Source organism: Miscanthus floridulus, chromosome 2 (assembly GCF_019320115.1).
Source record: "Miscanthus floridulus cultivar M001 chromosome 2, ASM1932011v1, whole genome shotgun sequence".
In the NCBI taxonomy this organism is placed as follows: Eukaryota; Viridiplantae; Streptophyta; class Magnoliopsida; order Poales; family Poaceae; genus Miscanthus; species Miscanthus floridulus.
The window spans coordinates 16,626,055-16,644,821 of NC_089581.1; the positions used below are offsets into that span (position 1 = coordinate 16,626,055).

The window sequence follows — 18,767 nt, forward strand, 5'->3', positions numbered from 1 at the left end:
CGCTCGTAGAACGAGAACCCTCCAGCCCTCCCTCCACCCACCAGGGCAAGGAGGTCCGAAGTTAAATAGCATGTTTGGTTGGCTGGTTCGTATCGTTGCTGGTTCGTGAAGAAGTACTGCTGGTTGGTTTGTGTGAGAGAAAAATACTGTTCCGACTAAAAATTTACGATCGTTTACGACAAGCCACAGCCAAATGAACAGGCTGAAAAACGGCGCGACCGGGACCACTCACCTTGTCCTGTTACTTATACAGAGCGAGCCTGAAGTAAGCAACTCTGTTCAAACTTCAAAGCTTATACCAAGGTAAAAACACACGTCCTTTATAACCTTTCAAAATTTACTAGTACTACCCTTTTATTTTAATAAGAGCTATATAGAAAACTAAAAAACATAATAGTCTAGTTCCAATAATGGTTTATTGGTTTAGAGAACAAAACTCACCTTCAAAAATAAGATCTTAATCATTATTATTAGTTCTACAATATTTAATTCATACCAATAACCAATATTCCGTTTCATCCCAATATATATATATATATATATATATATATATATATATATATATATATATATATATATATATATATATATATATATATATCAATTCTAGAGAAGTAAAACTTCTTAAATTTGGACTAGATAAATATAAATAATATTGAAACTTATATCTCTAAGCTATTTTATTATGAAAGATCAAACGAATTACACTATTATAAATATTAATATTTTTTTATATATTTAATTAAATTAAAAATAATAATCAAGTATTTATTTTGGGACCGAGGAGAGCAGTAGCTTCGCCTGCTTTATCGCCTCCACTAGTCAGTCGACGCGTCGCCTGAAACAACTGTGACTATACACACACTCGTGTCAACTGTTAAAGGATACTTCTGGGACACACGATTATTTGTTCTTACTGAGTATTGGTGTTTTCCAGCCAGGGAAAGAAAATGTGTACGGTCGTGTTTGCAAACCGTGCGCTTGGCTCCTGGCTTTACAAGTGGACATGGAAACACCAAACAGCCGATTAGCTGTGCTCCAGTTGCCATGGGACGACCGGACAAGAGAGGACAAGCAAAGCACCGAGAGAGATTTTTCGTCAAGCAACGAAACCGCTTCCAGATAAGAACAAGCTCGGAGCTTTGTGGAGAAAGCTCTGCAATGACCGAGGACCACGGCCACAGAGCATGGGCCTGATTGGGTCATGGGCTGGCCCAACGGAGCCTAGGGTTTCTGTCCTCCTGCTAAAGTAGTTAAAATATAGATTAATGCTAGAGCCACACACAGTCACAGCCACACGGGAAAACGATACGCAACGTATGTTTGTGAATCACATAGTACCTCTATAATGGTAACATCCATGGATATGGATAGGTAGGATAACAATTAACAACGGGAATTCTCGATATGTAAAGAAACATGATTTTACTTTTAGTTTATTTATAATTCCAAGTAATCCAATCTTTAAATATGACCATAATAACCATTTTAAACACATGTTAGTATGGGAATTAAAAAGTAAGTACTACCCAACGAGTTAATTTTTTTGCAAAAAAATATAGATGTCAACAATGCTGAATTAATAAGTTGTCTTGAGTACAAACATTGTAGAAATATAAAATAACCTAAGTGTGTTCGTATGACCTCGTCGTCAGCATACTCAGTTACTCACGTAGTCCTAGAGACATTGAGTGATGTACCAATTAACATTCATATGCATGATGCAATTTTGTCTATATCTGGGTCACCATCATGCACGGTACAATGCTAGAGCATTTGCAAACATGTAACGGATGGATCGGAATTGAATACTTCAGTGCACAACGGAGATGTAACATGTACAAAGGGAGATGAGGTACATTTGTTGGTATGTAATAAACAAACCGATAAACAAATAATATTTAGCTATTTAATGTACCTATACAAGTCACAATGAAACGTTCAGTCATTTCTATATGGTGTTTCAGACAATAAACTAAGCCACACAACCAAGAGTTTGGTTAACCTTCACCCCACAAAAGAAGCCTTGCATGAAGCTTGTCAGGAAGAAGTACCCTGCATGTTCCCCCAAAGAAGCATTACATGAAGCATGGCGAGAAGAAGTAGCATGTATGCCACTATACGTGCATGCATGTGAAACAGCATCTTCGAACATGCATATCCATCGATTCAAACCATGCCAAGCCAGATTAATATTCACCAAGACACCAACTTTGTAGAAAACCTTTGAACCATCGCACACAGCACTATCACTAATGGAGCTGGTTTTGCTATTTGGCTAAACTCCATGAAAGGCATTGCTTTGACCAAATCATTTACATCAAGAAAAGGAAGAAAGAGAACATAGTAATAACTTGTATAAGAGTCGACCTAAAAATCATAGCAATGCATGTACATATTTCCAAATATGAAACAATTATATGCATAATGCTTCGCGGGCCATGTATGGCGGGGCAGTTGACGGCGAGGTTGTCGCGAGTCGGGTGGTGGAGGCTGCAGCGATGGGATTTAGGGTTAGGGTTTTGGATTTTGGATTTTCAGAGGAGCATTGAGGTTAGGGTTAAAAAATTTTGGGGAAGCCCTACATGCATGGTTAGCTTAGAAAGGGAGGGGCCTAGCGACAACGATCGGTTTTGGCGGTGGTGGGAGTTGAGGGGCGGCAAGGTGTGCCGCTGAGCAGGTGGTGGAAGACCTGTTGGGGGGGTGGGGGGCAAGGTGGCAAGCTTTCTCCTCCGATTGGATTTAGGGGAGTGTGGGGCTGGAGGAGCGGAGGTGGCTGGCTGGCAAAGCGGTCGACGGGTGAGTTGCGAGCTAGGGCGGTAGTAGAGGCTAGAGGCGACAACAGGCTTGCACGGTTCATTGAACAAGGAGAACATGAGGTTTGGTTATTGAAGAAGATAAACGGTAGGAGAGAAAGGAAATCGCGTGACGGGCTCAGTAAAAGCGCGTGCTAATAAAGGTTATTCCTTATTTCCCACCTGCGTGCGTTAGAGGAGTGAGTATGGCTAGGTAGGGCCTCCGCCATACCTAGTTTTTTTCATCATCTTCTCCTCTTTTACATGTTAGTTTTCTCTAGTATTTTTCCTATGTCTTCACCATAAACTGAGCTAAGGAGCTTTATTAATATAGTTGTATCACCCTGTTCTCTTGAAGACTTAGGGCGTGTTTGGATCACGCCTAAGCTGCGTCTGCGCCAAAAACACGACGTCCATTTCGGGCGCAGGACTTTTGGTAGCTTGTGGCATGCAAATGACTTGGCAAGCTGTGGCTGCGTTGCGGCACGCTGTAAGTCCAGCGATGAACCAAACGGCTGCCGAAGCTTGGGCGTGATAGTTGTGGTGAGCTGTGGCGCGGTGTGGCCGTCATCCAAATACGCCCTTAGACTGACTCCAACGAGAAGGACCCAAATACGATACCCATTCGGTCTTATAGGTCATCTACAGTAAAAAAAAAAGTCACGGACGCAAATATCTCCTCTCCAACAGACAGACCCAGATCGACGCCCACCCACCGCCGCGCCCCTCCCTTGTCTCCGGCGGGTGGCGGGCCCGGCGCGCGCGGCGCGGCTCCCTCCCTCCCTCGTCGCGAGCACGGCGCCCCTCCCTCCCTCATCGCGGCCCCTTCCTCTATCTCCGGCGGGCCCGGCGCGCGCAGCGCGGCGGTGAGCGTGGTGCGCGGCCCTAGGAGCGCGGGTGACCCCTCTTTCTCCTCCGACGGCTCCCCGGCGGATCTAGGCCGCGCCTCTCCTCCGACCACGGCACGACGACCCCTTCCTCTCCTCCAAGCACAGCGTCCAAGGGGCGGCGGATCCGGTCCAGGAGCGCGGCGCGGGGACGGGCCTCCTCCCCCGGCCAGATCCGGTGGCGGCGTGGCTCGGGGACGCTGTATCCAATGTGTGGCGCGGCGCGGCCCCTTCCCCCTCCGCCTCCTTCCTCCCTCTCTCTTTGCCTCGCTCTCTCCACGCTGCGGCGCCTCAGTCTACAGTGTTCTGCGTCGTCGAAAGTGACGACGCGTTTTTGCCTTCTGGCTTGCCTGCGAGGCAAAATGGGTACCTTGTTTGCGTCCTCCGTTGGAGCGTAATCCTGGGACGCAAAATACTGTGGGCGATGGATTTTGCGTTTGCGTCGCCGTTTGCCTACGTCGTTGGAGACAGTCTTACACCCTTTTCCAATATGTTGACAAGTTTTGTGTACCTGGAGCAAGAGGTTGGGAAGATAAACGAGCGGCGGGGATGGGCCGGGTCGGTATTTGAATCACCGCCTTCGAATCGCTAAAACCCTCTCTCGCCTCTTGGCTGGCGGCCTCCTTCTCCCTCCCCTCGCGTCTGTGGCGGCTATCCCTTCACTCCTCGCCTCGTCTCCCCCTCCCCTTCCCTAGGGTTTATCCTCCACCACCACCTACCCACCGCCTCTCCCCGCCATAGACAATAATTATCTTATCGAATTATTACATCGGCCTTGGATCCGATTCAGGAGCAGCCGTGTGGTGGTGGTAGCTGCGGCAGGCGTCTGTCCTAGATCGAATTGACCCGGAGGGAAGAAGCCATGGCGACAGTTGCTCCTGCCCCTACCGCTGCTGACCGTATCCTTGCTTCCTGTTCCTTTTTGTGGCGGGTTTGATCCGTGTTTAGGGCCTTGGAGCAGTGTTTTAGGAGGCGGTTTTTAGAAATATTTCTTTTTTGGTCACGCTTATATGGGGGAAAAACTTTTTTATTTGTTTTCAGTAGGTAAACTGTATTGATTGAACTACGAGGTGCTTGCTTGAATTCCACGTGCTTCTTCCTTGATTCGTGAGTTTCAGAGACCACCAATCTCCTGCAGAAGCTGTCTCTGGAGAGCAAGGATGGCTCCGACGCTGCCAAGAAGGTATAGGCTGTCTAGGCTGTTTTGGGCCACTGTTTCGTTTTGCAGAATTATTCTTAACGGAAGGAGAAATTCACTGAGGATAAAAATTAATGATTTCCTAAATTGTATAATTCTAGCCTTCTGGGGTGCCATATGGATCTGCCCACGCTGGAGATGCACAGAGCGCTGCTTCGCAGGTGGACAGGTCGATAACACCTCTACTACAAGAGGCCATGGATCCTAACTTCTTCTACCAGCCCAATGCATATGCCTCTCCAGCTTATTACTTTCCTAGTGGTACATAAACCTGTGCTCCTTGTTGCCGCAGACCTTTGTAGGTAGCTAAGCTCAATAATGGCAATGTTTGATTCTTGTATGCTGCTTCTCAGGTTATGATGGCTCAGCCAATGAATGGGACCCAAGGTATTCTGGTCATGAAGGAATGGAGATGCCCCCTGTAAGTTAACATTTGTGTTGACTGTGCAATTATCTCAACTAGGTGTATTTTTGGGTTTAAGATACATTTGAATTATATGCGCTTCCACTTCCTCTAGAAATCTGAGAACAAATATAGTGGCATGTGTACACATTCAGATTGTGAACTATGAATTTTGGTGAATTCACTTATTTACTCTTGTGGATAACATAAGGGATGAAGTTGATACTTTCTTTTCTGTTGAAATAATGTAGCAGAGTGTGTTCGGAGACATGTACCATGGATATGGCTATGCTCCATATGGCCCATATCCTTCGGGTTCTCCTGTACCAAGTGTTGGGCATGATGGCCAGTCATATGGCTCTCAGCAATATCAGTACCCGACTCAATATTATCAGCAACCAACCCCAACAAATGCAAAACATGGTGTAAATGGTGCCAGTTCTCAACCTGAACTGCCCTCCATTGCCAGTCAGCAGGCACGAGTTTTGGTAGATGCAACAAAAGCAACTCCAAACATGAGTGCTAATGGTATGACGACTGCTCACAACAGTTCGCTGCCGCGTAAGCAAACCCACCTGAATGTATCAGTAGCAAACAATGGTTCATATGGAAGAGGACCTATGCAAGGTGGTGGACCTTCTGCAAGCAATTATGGTCACAGCGGTGTTCGTTCTCCAACTCAATGGTACGATGGTCCAGTTTACTCGAATGGGCATCAGATACCAACTGCTAGTTCCACATCTTACCGTTCCAATTCATCTTCTACGAAAAGTCAGAGCCAGCGTCCTACAACAAACCTCATGGTGTGCTCTCCAAACAAATCATTTTCATAATATTGTGTTGCAGAGTTTCTTTTTAAGTAATTAATTATGTCTGGCAATCAATGACATCTTAAGCTTGCTCTCACATACCATTTATAATGAATTGTACTGCCTTTCTTAAGACTGTGCACATACAAATGTGATGTGTTTGTGTATTTGGATTATTATGAGAAGTATGCAGTGTTCTTGAATAAAGCGTAGTTGTTGGTTTCATTTATTTCCAGGGTATACATGCACAGATGCCTTCTTCTGGAATGGGTCTGACCTCACCTAGCTATCCTTCTAGGATGTACCCGGACAACAGATTATATGGACAGTATGGTCAGTACGGGAATACACTGAAAAGCGGCCTTGGTTTTGGATCAAACATGTATAACTCGAGAAACAATGGGAGGTGGGGAGTCGTGGATACCAAATACAAGCCCAGAGGGCGTGCACCTTTTGGTTTTAGTGGTGAGAATCAAGATGGCTTTACCGAGCTGAACAGAGGACCAAGGTCTGGTGGTTTCAAGCACCAAAAACAATTTGGGCCTACTGTCACTATTGCTGTGAAGGGCCAGGCCCTCCCTTCAGTGGGGAAACAGAACAGTGCTCTTCCAGACAAAGGCCAGTTTAACCAGGAAGGATTTCCTTTAGCCTACAAGGATGCAAAGATCTTTGTTATCAAATCATATAGTGAGGATGATGTGCACAAGAGTATAAAATACAATGTGTGGGCTAGCACACCTAATGGAAATAAGAAGCTGGATGCTGGGTACCGAGAGGCTCAGGAGAAATCCAGCGACTGCCCAGTGTTCTTGTTTTTCTCCGTAAGTCAGCATCTTTCCCTATTATTACTGTTCTCTTTGGCAGTCCCTTTTTGACCTTGAGCTTGTCCCTTAGGTGAACACAAGTGGTCAGTTTGTTGGTGTTGCTGAAATGGTTGGTCCTGTCGACTTTGATAAGACTGTGGAGTATTGGCAACAAGACAAGTGGAATGGTTGTTTTCCACTCAAGTGGCACATAGTCAAGGATGTGCCCAACAACATCTTGAAGCATATTACACTGGATAACAATGATAATAAGCCTGTGACAAACAGCCGTGACACACAAGAGGTATATTTCCTGAAAGTTACCTGGCTTAGATGCTTATTAAGTGATTAATTGCATCATGATGCAATGGGCTAAGGGTACTGTAAAGATAATGTTTTGGTTACTTTCTTTTCAGGATATTTAAAATTTTTACTGGTTTATCAGGGGGGGCTTTTAGCTAGATGGAACTGCAAAATATGATCTGTCTATTTCGTTGTTTACAGTCATGTATGACTATGCCATGACCCGAGGGGCCTTAGCGAGTCTGCATGACAACTCATAATGTTGTCTGGCCATTCACTTGGTTTCTGTTGAAGAGGGTGGTTGAAAATTTATGTGTCACCATGAATTGTTGATAATAAATATTGTTGGTCTTCTGAGAAACTTACTTATGATAGTGACCCTGTGCTGTCTATAATGCTGCAGGTTAAGCTGGAACAAGGTCTTGAAATGTTGAAGATTTTCAAAGAACATGTTACTAAAACATCAATTTTGGATGATTTTGCTTTTTACGAGAATCGCCAAAAGTTGATGCAGGAAAAGAGGGCAAAGCAGCAACTGCTTCAAGGCCAGGCAAGTATCTTTTCTTATTACAGTGTTCTGTGGTTCTGTATGGCGTAAATGGTAGTCTCTGATCCCTTGTTTCTTCGCATTGTCCAGGGGGGCGATGTTTCTCAAGAGAAGGACAAGGATGCAACTAATGGCAAACCAGGGGCACAGAAACAGGCATTGAGCAAGGAAGGCACTCCTGCTGAGGCGGCGGCGAATGCCTCTAAACTTGTAGCTGAAAGTGGCATATCAAATGGCAACTAAGCATCATGTATACTGGTCGCCTATCGGTGCATATGCTGCAGGTTTTGTGGTATCTGCAAATCAAAACCTACTGATTCTGCCTGAATTAAAGACTTCGTTTGGTACTGGAGTTCATGAGCTGGGGCTCATCATGGGAATGAACCAGATTTTACTTATTTTGTCTGTTCATTATTAGTTGTGTGACTGGTTTTTGGTGTCTTACCCGTGTTAGGCTTCTTACATACCCTGTGACACCGGGTTTGTTGTAGCCTTGCTTTTTTTGCCTTTTTGTTTTAGCTCTATTATTGTTAGCGAAGCAGCCGATTTCCTATACTTTGAACAACATTAAGGTAGATTTTTTTGCGTGTTGCGGTACTGTGGAGAGTAATAAGACAAAAAAAACTCTAGGTTTAAGCCATTTTATCCCCGTATTTTGTATAATTATATCTTGTTCTTCATCCATTTTTAGCCTATTCGCTGATTGTCTTCTGGGCTGATAAGCCTGGCTGATGCTGGTTCGTTGTGAGAGAAAAATATTGTTGGTTGGCTGATAAGCCCTGGCTACGGTGTTCACGTACACTACACATCGTTCAGCGATCTCGGTTTGTGTGTTTGGAGGAGAATGTCTTAAAATTGGTGCGTAATAACTACCTTTAATCAAGTCTTCAAGTCACTGCGTCGTGCTTTGAACTCTTAAAATACGTTGTCCAATCACGGATGCTAAAGTTACAGGAGAAGGTATCTTGGGTTTGTGTGTTCATGCAGGTCATGTGGTAAGTTGTGAATGAATCTAGTTTTTCTAAATACATAGCTTTTAGTATGCACCTAAATATATATTATGTTAGAATGTCTTACAATTTAGAAAAGAGGAAGTATTAATATAAACTGGTACTACCGGATATTTCAAGAAAAGAGAATACGATCATGGATAAATAAATAATTGTAACAAGTGCAACCTTGTTAGCACCATATCTCAAGGCGTTTTTCAACAAGTGGAACCTTGTTAGCACCATATCTCGAGGCATTTTTCGTAAGATCTCTGTTCCTAGGGGTTTTTAGCCTTTAGGATGAGAAAAACTTTGTGCCGGTTCTCCTTTCAGAGTTGACGACTTTTATGGATATTTTTCTTCCTTGGAATATGCGCACTCAGTTTATTAAGTCCTTAATTTGGCACTATACTTACATTTCCTAGATCAATTCTATTAATTTAATGGCGACATTCTTTGGTTTTGCATCTAACATTTGTTATGAAATTTGGAATTTATTTGATTCAAATGGAATAGGTTGAGCTAAACTCAACTAAATGAACAAAAGATAGCTACTCCCTCTGTCCCTGAATAAATAGATTTCTAGAGTTGTCCTAAGTAAAAAAAATTAAACTTTGACCGAATTTCTAGAAAAAAACATCAAGATTTATGATATCAAACTAGTATCATTAGATGTACCATAGAATATATTTTCATAATGTACTCATTTTATGTCATAGATGTTGTTACTCTTTTCTATAGTCAAACTTACAAAAGTTTGACTGACACAGATTTTAGAAATTAATTTATTTAAGAACAGAGGAAATAACTTATTATAATTGGCTCGACAGAATCAAGTGACCACACGGCATGTACATTCACATCACCTTGCGACACGTTTGCTAGTTATATATAGTATTAAACTCATTTTGTTTGCATGGTCTTTCATTCAATTCCGGACTATATGAGTTAGAGCAACATACTTGGGCATCATGGAGAGTCTGATTCTGAAATAAATTGAAGTGCATGACACGGTCACCAATAAAACTTCAAACTTCTCGTGCACATCTGAATTAGAGTGGCACACGTTCAAGCATATTGTGGAGTGTGACTGTAGGATGAATTGAAATGCATGACCGTGATCATTCTTGGGTCTGCAAATTGTCTAGATGACCGTATAATGATAAACATAATTTCCGTTGCAATGCAACGGCAACAAATTGGGTAAGGTGAGTTAATTTTTTTTGAATTCTCAGTTACATTAAGCACTAGGCTTAGGCAAATCTCCATACAAGAGTTCAGTTACAATTACAAACCCAGGGGCTTGACTCATCATCCAAGAACACAGGCTGTAAGGTGAGGTTGATCTGACGTCTGACGGTCGATGACTCCCTGATGGCCTGCTGCTTCCCTGAAAACGATTTGTTGGCCCGGTGACTATTGGGCCATGTTCCATTACCTTCAGCCCACTTCGTGAACTCCTTTTTTCCCCACGGCCTATCTTCTCGCGTATCGTGACCTCGCGCGGGTAGATTCGCCGCCGCCCACAGCCCACTCGGTCGCTGGGGCCTCCCCGCGCCGTCGTCGCCGGCCGCTCGAGCTTCCCTGTGCCGGTCCGCGCTTTCGCTCCCCAGCGCTTCCCCGAGTCGCTGCCTGCTCGCGTTTCCCCGAGCCAGCGGTCGAAGGTCGATTCAGCGCCCTCACCGGAGCTCGTCCACGCCCCCTTGGCCCTGCGCTCCCACACCTTCGCCGGAGACCGCCACGCTGTTCTCGAGCTCATCCTCTCGGGAGACGGCGCTTCACGCCCTGCAAGCGGGACGACCCCGTCCCTTCGTTTTGTGCGGGCAGACCCGTCCCGCATCTACGGTGGATATTCGCCTGTGGGACGAGCCCATCCCACTTCTCCCCTCATCCAAACGCCAGTGAGAAGAGGGCCGTTCCGTCCCGTTACGGTGCGTCTCTCCACCCCTAGTTCCCCAAATCGAGGCATCGATCCATCGAACCCTGTCCGGAGACGCGGAATCCGGGAGCAATCGTAGACAGGCATGGCGATCGCTCGGACCGGCGTGTACGTCGACGACTACCTCGAGTGTTAGACTTACGCGCCCCTATTTCACGGATTATTGAGTTTGCTACCCCCTCCGATTGTTCGTCCGTACCAGTTTATTTTGTGTTTGGAATCGTGCAGACTCGAGCACCCTGGCCGGCGACCTGCAGAGGATTCTCTCCACCATGCGCGAGCTCGATGACAGGGCACACGGTGATGATTTCTTCCCCATTTCTGTTTTTCTAAGTATATACTCCCTCGGTTCCAAATTATAAGTTGCTTTGACTTTTTTTTTTTAATGCTACGTCCATTTTGCTATGCATCTAGATATGGTTGGTGTTTAAATTCAGGGGCTAAAGTTTAGGGGTGTCACATCGGGTGTCACGTGGGAGTGTTTGGATAGTAATAATAAAACAAATTACACAAGTCCTCAGTAATCCATGAGACAAATTTATTAAGCCTAATTAATCCGTCATATCACATGTTACTGTAGCACCACATTGTCAAATCATGGACTAAATAAGCTTAAAAAATTCGTCTCGCAAAGTTGTTGCAATCTGTGTAATTAGTTATTTTTTAGTCTATATTTAATACTCCATGCATGTATCTAAACATCCGATGTGATAGGGACTAAATTTTAGGGGGACTAAACAAGGCCATAATAATATGTTTAGATACATAGCATAATGGATGAACCAAAAAAGTCAAAGCGACTTATAATTTGGAACGGAGGGAGTATATAAGGATACCAGTTCGAAATTTTGCATAACTTATATGTTTGCTTGTTGTCCAAGTCAGACTAATTTAAATTTGACTAAGTTCGTAGAAAATAGTATCAACAACTGAGCTATGAAAATATGTTACATGATGGATAATGATACCTATTTGATGTCATAAATCTTAGGGATACTAGTTTATTGTACAATTTTTGCTCAATTTAAATATGGTCTGACTTAGAACTGTAGCCACTCTTTTCGGGACAGAGTATGTAGACAATTTCTTTTAGTGTCAGTTGATGCTAAGTTGGCATTTTCGTGATGTGATGATGAGTGGATAATTGTTTTTGCCTATGCGATTTTGCGTTTCAGGCATTATGGGTCAGACCAAAGAACAGATAAAGTATATTCTGGGAGTATCATCCCATGGGTATGACAGGTCAAACATGGATGATGATGAGTCAGAGAGGATGAAGAAGGACATTGAAGCTAGCCAGGACAATGCTCTGAATCTTTGCACCGAGAAAGTCTTACTGGCGCGCCAAGCTTATGACCTGGTACTGCTTCCTTCCTGTTGTTTCCCTGTGGTCCTAGGTTCAAGAAACTTATTGTATGAGTTCTTTTCAATTTTAAATGCTCACCTAGTGCAACAATAAATTTATTTCATATTTAATAACTATCTTAGTTGCTGTTTCGTTTCTATTCTACGGTCAGGTCCAACTTTTTTTTATCTGAAATCCAAAAGGCATTATGAGAGTATGCATTTGTAATGTTATACAAACTTTAAACTAATTCTAGGGTCAAGTCTTTGCAGTCATTGATATGTTCTGAGTTGTAAGCTACTAGATAATGGTCAGCAAGAAGAAATTGAATTTGAATGTGAAGAGCCTGATACGATATATATTGTTTGATATGCCTCCATATATCTAAGATTAGATGTTTATATTAGAAGCCTAACAGGTGTTACGCCCACTTTAAGTAAAGAGATTTTGGTGAATGTGGATCAATCTAGAAATGAAATGCCAACTTCTATAGTCTTACCATTTATTCAGTGTCACTGGCTTTGCGTGGATATCTAATCGCAAGCACCTTGTGCATTATTGTACAGATAGAGAGCCATATAAAACGCCTTGATGAAGACTTGGGCCAGTTTGCAGAAGATTTAAAGCATGGTATTAGCAATCGTGGCAGATGCTAGGCATTATTGTGGGCTGCCATCCTTAAATCTTCGTCAAACAGTTTTTTTTTTTCTATTTTAATTGCAGAAGGGAAGATACCTTCAGATGAACCTACAGTCCTTCCTCTAGTTCCGGTGGTTAGCAGGGATGAGAAAAGGAGGTTTGGTTTTAGTACGCCTCAAGCATCAAAGAAATTTAGAGAGAGGGAATGGGACAGGGAAAGGGGTATGGACTTTGACTTAATGCCCCCTCCATGTAGCAGCAAGAAAGCAGGTACATCTATGGATGTGGATCAAACAATTGACCCAAATGAACCGACATACTGTATATGCCACCAGGTCAGTTTTGAAGATAATATGTGTTAATATTTCCTGAAACTTATTTGCATGAAACAATTTTTATGTCGCAATCACTTTCTGAATAAGATTTCTTTGTTATTGCTATTTCAGATTTCATATGGTGACATGATTGCTTGTGACAATGAGAATGTAAGCCATCTTGGTGCCAAATAATCATGCCTCATGAGTTATCTTTCAGAGTAAACTTATAGTTTCCTTTACGTTTTAGTCTAATCAGAGGATAAGCTTTAGATCTTTGCTGTGATTTTAGGATTTCCTTTTTCCCATTTCAAACAACAGAATGTAGCATTCATTATGCTTTGTTGCAGCTTGACTGATAATCTATGATATTATCTTCCAGTTTGTAGTTTTCTTCTGTTGCCATTGTGCACAGCAAAAAGAAAACCCTGTTCAATTGGTTTGCTTGATACATTGGCCATCTTACGTCGTTGAGCATTGCCAGTATTTGATGTTTGATAAACTGTTATTACTTATTATCAATGTATACACCTTCGAAGAAAGAAAATAGAGAAACAAATAATTCTTTGTAAACCAGTTAAAGAACCTACATGGTGTATCTGAATATTTTTTGTCAACAATTCATGGTCATATGCTTACATGCATGGTGTATGACTCTTTGTGATCATGCTAAAGCCTGCACTACAATAAGTATGATTTCCAAACATCATTACTAAAGAAAGGTTTCTGACGAACAAATGTTATGATTCGAATCCACAGTTGTGTTGAACCATCACATTAGAAACACCAAAGCTTGTTATGTTACAATACAAAATTTCTTTTTTGTGTGAGAGCAACCTCTCTCTTATAAATGCTAACTATTTCACCTTGATGCTACAGTGTGAAGGAGGTGAATGGTTCCATTACACGTGTGTGGGTCTGACACCAGAAACGAGATTCAAGGGGAAATGGTTTTGCCCAACATGCAGGAATCTTCAGTAAGAGGTTCTCCAAGTAGGTATGATGATGCTAGTAACCACTATCGATTTCCAGAAATCTGAATTTTATAAAACCGAGTCCTTTGTCAATATAGGACATAGTAATTTTTAAAACCATGTTAAGCCATTCCTTTTGTACAGCCTTTCCTCATTACAAAAGAAAATTGTCATTTAAATATTAGCTGTTCACATTAACTCCAAAGTTTTGTAATAGGTGCTAATGTAAGGGGTTGGTCTTGGAGAGGCCTCTTGATCTCTCCTTTTACTATTTTTTTATTAAATGAAATGACATGCAGCTCTCCTGTGTTGTTCGAAAAAAAAACTCCAAAATGCAGTGGCTCCTCACATTTTTCCATTTCTATTTGCACATATATATACTAATTTTCTTAAATGAAATGACACGTAGCTCTCCTTCGTTGTTTAGAGAAAAAACTCCAAAATGCATGGGGATTAGTGGTGCACTGACGAAGCTACCTACAGCTTGGTGGGGTGGCAGAATTAAACATGACTAGAGATTCTTCCCGTCGAGAAATTGCAATTATAAACTAGCATGCATCGTGCATATTATATTGTATATTGCAGACATGCATGATATTTACTGTGATTGCCAACAAAAGCTATTAGGGGAATGTTCTAAAAAACCAGACCAACCTAGGAGGAACTATGTGGCATTTTATTATGAAGAAAATAGAGGCACCCAAATTCACATTTAGGAGGACTCGCACCCAAATTCGCATCTACACCCTTGACCAACTGAGCTCGGGCAGCTTAATATTAGGGGAGCGTTCTACAAGATCTCTTTTACAATCTAAAAGGGCATACCCAGTGCAGAGAGCTCCCGCTCTGTGCGGGGTCTGGGGAAGGGTGTCAGTGGCAAGTCTTATCCTCGCCTGTGCAATACGAGGAGACCGCGACTTTGAACCCGGGACCTTTCAGTCACAAGCGGTAAGACTCTACCGCTTGCACTAGGCCCGCAACATATTACTATTGAAAGCTAGAGAAGAAACCAATTGTTCCATGATCTTGTTTGCGGTGGCAAGCTGATAAACTTGTTTTTTCATTCCCTTTAGGAAACTCATTTTTCTCTCGTAACTAGTGCATCTTTGCTCAACAGCACCAAGGCCGTGGGCGCGAATGGAACCTGGAATAATCGTTTTGCTCAACATGCAGGATCTTCAATCCGAGGTTGTCCTGTGTGAAGAACTTGTCACAACTTGGTCGCTCGGAGTTGTTGCTTAGAGTGAGTTTAACATTAGAGACTTGTCCATCATCTCTTGGAGATGTATATACTTGGCATTGATTTTCCTTGCTTGGAATAACTTATGGTCAGATTCAGAAATGTTTGTAGTTGTGATATTGTTCTTTCGACATTGAGCAATTTAGCATTATCACATTTGACATCGAGCAAGATCTTATTATTGAACATCGTTGCCAGCATTTCACCATGGACAGCATTTCCAGCATTGCTACTTGTGCGACCATGTTATCCTGTTTCACACCATTTTTAAGTAACCTGCGATCTGGACACAGCTAATGCATACGACTGGCCATGCATTAGACTACGCACACACACAAAATTGGAAAAAATATCTATTTTTGGCAACCCTCCATTATCTCACTGTTCCCCTGCCGCAGCTCGCAGTCTAGATCGGGCACTATCCTGCTGATGATGCCTTCGCCATCGCCCGTGGGCCGTGGCCACTCCCAACTCTAAACCCGGCGCCCGACTCGAGTACCGGTAGCCATTCCCAACTCTAAGGTCTCTTTTGGAAGCAAGCGTGAGCTGAAAAATCCTCCACTAAAAATTAGAGTGATAATTAAAATGATATCCTCATAGATTACCCATAAAGGGAAAAGTCCAGGATCTCAAATGAATTGGAGTTTTCAAATTAGGTGTAAGGGGCCGTTCAGGAGAGCTCCAACTTCTGCATCTCCGAATAGAATCATTCCTAACCAGACAAATGCTCAAAATGACAACTGATTCAAGTGGGGATTAGAAACATGTTTCACTTTGCTCCCTATTATATTATGTTGGGGATCAGCAGCTCCTCACCCTGCTCCCTTCTAGGAATTCAATGGAATTACTCCGAAGGAGAATCAAGGAGCGGAAACAGGGCCTAAACCCAGTGCCCCGACGTCCGACTCTGTGCTTCGGTAGTAAAATGCCGCCTCCGCACCGCCCATGATTGCCTTTGTCCTAATTTTAACATCCATCTGCTCTCTTGCTCTCAAGTCGGTGCCTTTATCATCGGCACAGTCCTCTCCCTCCGCCTGGTGGTGGCGTTTACGTTGCCTTGCCCTTATCGCCATCTTGATCGACACTATTGCCTTCTACCAGTCTTCCTAAAGGCCTCTTTTGGATGATACAAAACACATAAATCAAAACCCTAAGAACTAACTTGCTGAACACCGGACTCCACTTGAGGCCGGCAGAGGACGAGTGATAGCCATAGACTTGAGGAAGGGGTGGGTAGGGAAGGGTGCCAAAATGACGAAGGGTGTGTTTCTCTAGCAAGCCTGGCTAGCAGTCTACTTTGGTAGATCCAAGTTAATCAACATATATATTTGTTTGGTTGTCATGTGCTAACTAAGCCTGCATTAACTAAATTCTTGTTTGGTTGCTGGTTTATCTGACTGTTACCTCTTATTTTGCTATGGTGACCTTACCCCAACCACATTCGTCTTGGTTTGTCATCTTTGTCGCTGTCTCGCATGGTCATGCCATCATCGCACGAACTTGCCTCCGTCTCACGCCATTGCGATGCAGACATGCCCCCCCCCCCCCCCCCCCCCCCCCCCCGCCTCCTGTGTTGACGCGCGCTGTCTCTCGTGTCCTAGCGTGAGCCCACCACTACCCCGTGCCACCCGCTCATGTCTACTAGCAGATCTAGGTGGTCGTAGGTTGGGGGCGAGGTGGACTTTAGCTAGAGAGGGTGGCGTCCCACATCGACAACATCGTGGTAGGAGTCCTCCTCGTCATGCGCTTCTCTGTGGCTGTCATCCTCCTCGCTCTTGTCCTTTGCTTTAATAGACGACGGTATTGAATGAACCAGAGAAAAAGATGAGAAGTTACATCAACCTAGGCCAATGAATCGCTAGCAACTAGCCAAGCTAAAACGAACCTCCTCTGCTTTTTCTTTAAGCCTGGCTAGTTACTTCCTTTTATATTACCTACTAGATCTAGCTATATGACCTGAGTAGCCAACCAAACATGACTCAAACACAATATAGCCATCCAACCGCGCAAGGCCTATAGCTTAGTGGTTACAAGAACTTTAGTAACACTTAAGGTCCTAGATTCGACTCTTCATGAAAGCGAATATTTCAAAATTTTATGACTTTATGTTTTCAGTGGTAGGCGACGTTTCCATCGATAGTGAAGCACCTATGATGACTTCGTTAATCTCGTATCGAGGACTTGCTAGCCCCATCTTCGAAGATGTTTATATGGGTAGATATTGCGTCCGTGCATTCATAGGTGATGAGTGTGCGTGCATTGTAATCGCCTACGTTATATTGTGTAATCTAAAAAAAATATAGCCCACGTGCGGTGCTCATAGGGGTAGAGATTGCGTGCATGCGTTCATAGGTGGCGAGTGTGCGTGCATTGTAGGGCCTGTTCGCTTGAACTTATTAGCCGGCTTATCAGCTAGAATCTACAGTATTTTTTTCTCATAACAAAATAGCTTTAGCTGGTTTATCAGCCGACTTTAATACCAGCCGAACAGGTCTACGTTATATTATGTAATTAAAAAAATATAGCCCACGCGCGTGAAAAGGCCAGCACACCCCCTTTGCCTTAAAAGAAAGAAAGAAAAAAAATAAAAATATATTGCCTTAAGAAAGAAAGAAAGAAATATTTGTTTTTGAGAAACAGAAAGAAATAAAAATTAAAAAACATATAATGCGTAGAAGGAGAAGGCCGTCCGGTTGCGCTCCGCCTGGGCCTAACAAAGCTACCGCCGCCGCCGCATCAGCTCTCCGTAGCCCACCCCGCGTTCGCTCACCCCCCCCCCCCCCCCCCCCCCTCTCTCTGCGCCGACTGGGTGGGCTACAGCCGCCCTCGCTGCCGCCGCTGCCCTACGCCAGGTGCTGAGGCATTCAGTGGTCTCTTCGCCGGCGACAAGCACCCACCAGGTATTCCCACCCCTTCTCTTCCCTGGTTGCTGTGAGAAATTGAGCTTTGGCTATTTGCCTACTACCTTCCAACTTTTTGCAAAAAACCATCGGGTGTACATGTGTACACCCATGTCCTTTTACTGGGTCCGCCCCCGGCAGCAGCGCTCCAGTCTGATGTCGGTAGTTATCTTCTTTTGTGTTGTTTGTTACTGTGTGTGTGGTGAATGGTAACTGGCAACGTGATCTATGACTATGCCTTTAACTGAGTTAGCAATTCAATTCTTATCTGTAATGTACTTGTACTCTGGTATTATTAAGTTCTTGAATAGTCGCTGCTACTATTTTATTTGATTTAATTATTATCGCTAAAAGATCGTAGCTATATCCCTGTATCATCTTTGTGTGTGTGTGTGTGGAGAATTTGCATATTCGGGTGTCCGTTACACATGACATATCATAAGTATTGAAGCAACATAGCTCCTGTGTCTATCTGGCACTCCGGCTGCCTCTCCTATTTGCCACTTTGGTCTGTAGATATGGGATGAAAATTAGATGTGGAGAAATTTTATGTATTTATGTGAACCACTTGCTGGTTGATGTACAATAGTACAGACTATAGTGTAGAAAAGAAATGCAATGTTAACAAACTGATGTACAGCCGCTCCTCTTTGGTAATTGTTTCAGACTTCATTGTTGATTG

The 18,767-nt window shown here is 43.4% G+C and overlaps 2 protein-coding genes across 6 annotated transcripts; both read left to right on the top strand.

The window, feature by feature from the left end:
- Positions 1 to 4,290: 4,290 nt before the first annotated feature.
- On the top strand, positions 4,291 to 8,440 carry LOC136538045 (YTH domain-containing protein ECT4-like). Of its 2 annotated transcripts, none has more exons than XM_066530029.1 (9): positions 4,291 to 4,581; positions 4,801 to 4,865; positions 4,982 to 5,141; positions 5,234 to 5,301; positions 5,535 to 6,086; positions 6,329 to 6,913; positions 6,987 to 7,199; positions 7,602 to 7,748; positions 7,836 to 8,440. In XM_066530029.1, exons 1-9 carry the CDS (start codon positions 4,545 to 4,547, stop codon positions 7,986 to 7,988), a joined length of 1,980 nt encoding a protein of 659 aa, XP_066386126.1. In that variant the 5' UTR covers positions 4,291 to 4,544; the 3' UTR covers positions 7,989 to 8,440. The 2 variants fall into 2 exon arrangements, with proteins under 2 accessions (XP_066386126.1, XP_066386127.1); XM_066530030.1 differs by having other exon boundaries at positions 5,538 to 6,086.
- A 1,710-nt stretch (positions 8,441 to 10,150) lies between these two features.
- On the top strand, positions 10,151 to 15,391 carry LOC136518345 (PHD finger protein ING2-like). Of its 4 annotated transcripts, none has more exons than XM_066512008.1 (8): positions 10,151 to 10,804; positions 10,902 to 10,973; positions 11,849 to 12,033; positions 12,585 to 12,648; positions 12,742 to 12,992; positions 13,104 to 13,142; positions 13,851 to 13,964; positions 15,063 to 15,391. In XM_066512008.1, the coding sequence occupies exons 1-7, from the start codon at positions 10,759 to 10,761 to the stop codon at positions 13,950 to 13,952; spliced, it is 759 nt and encodes a 252-aa protein (XP_066368105.1). In that variant the 5' UTR covers positions 10,151 to 10,758; the 3' UTR covers positions 13,953 to 13,964; positions 15,063 to 15,391. The 4 variants fall into 4 exon arrangements, with proteins under 4 accessions (XP_066368105.1, XP_066368109.1, XP_066368099.1 ...); XM_066512012.1 differs by having other exon boundaries at positions 15,119 to 15,390; XM_066512002.1 differs by having other exon boundaries at positions 10,152 to 10,804; positions 13,851 to 13,968; positions 15,119 to 15,390.
- The last annotated feature ends 3,376 nt before the right edge of the window (positions 15,392 to 18,767 follow it).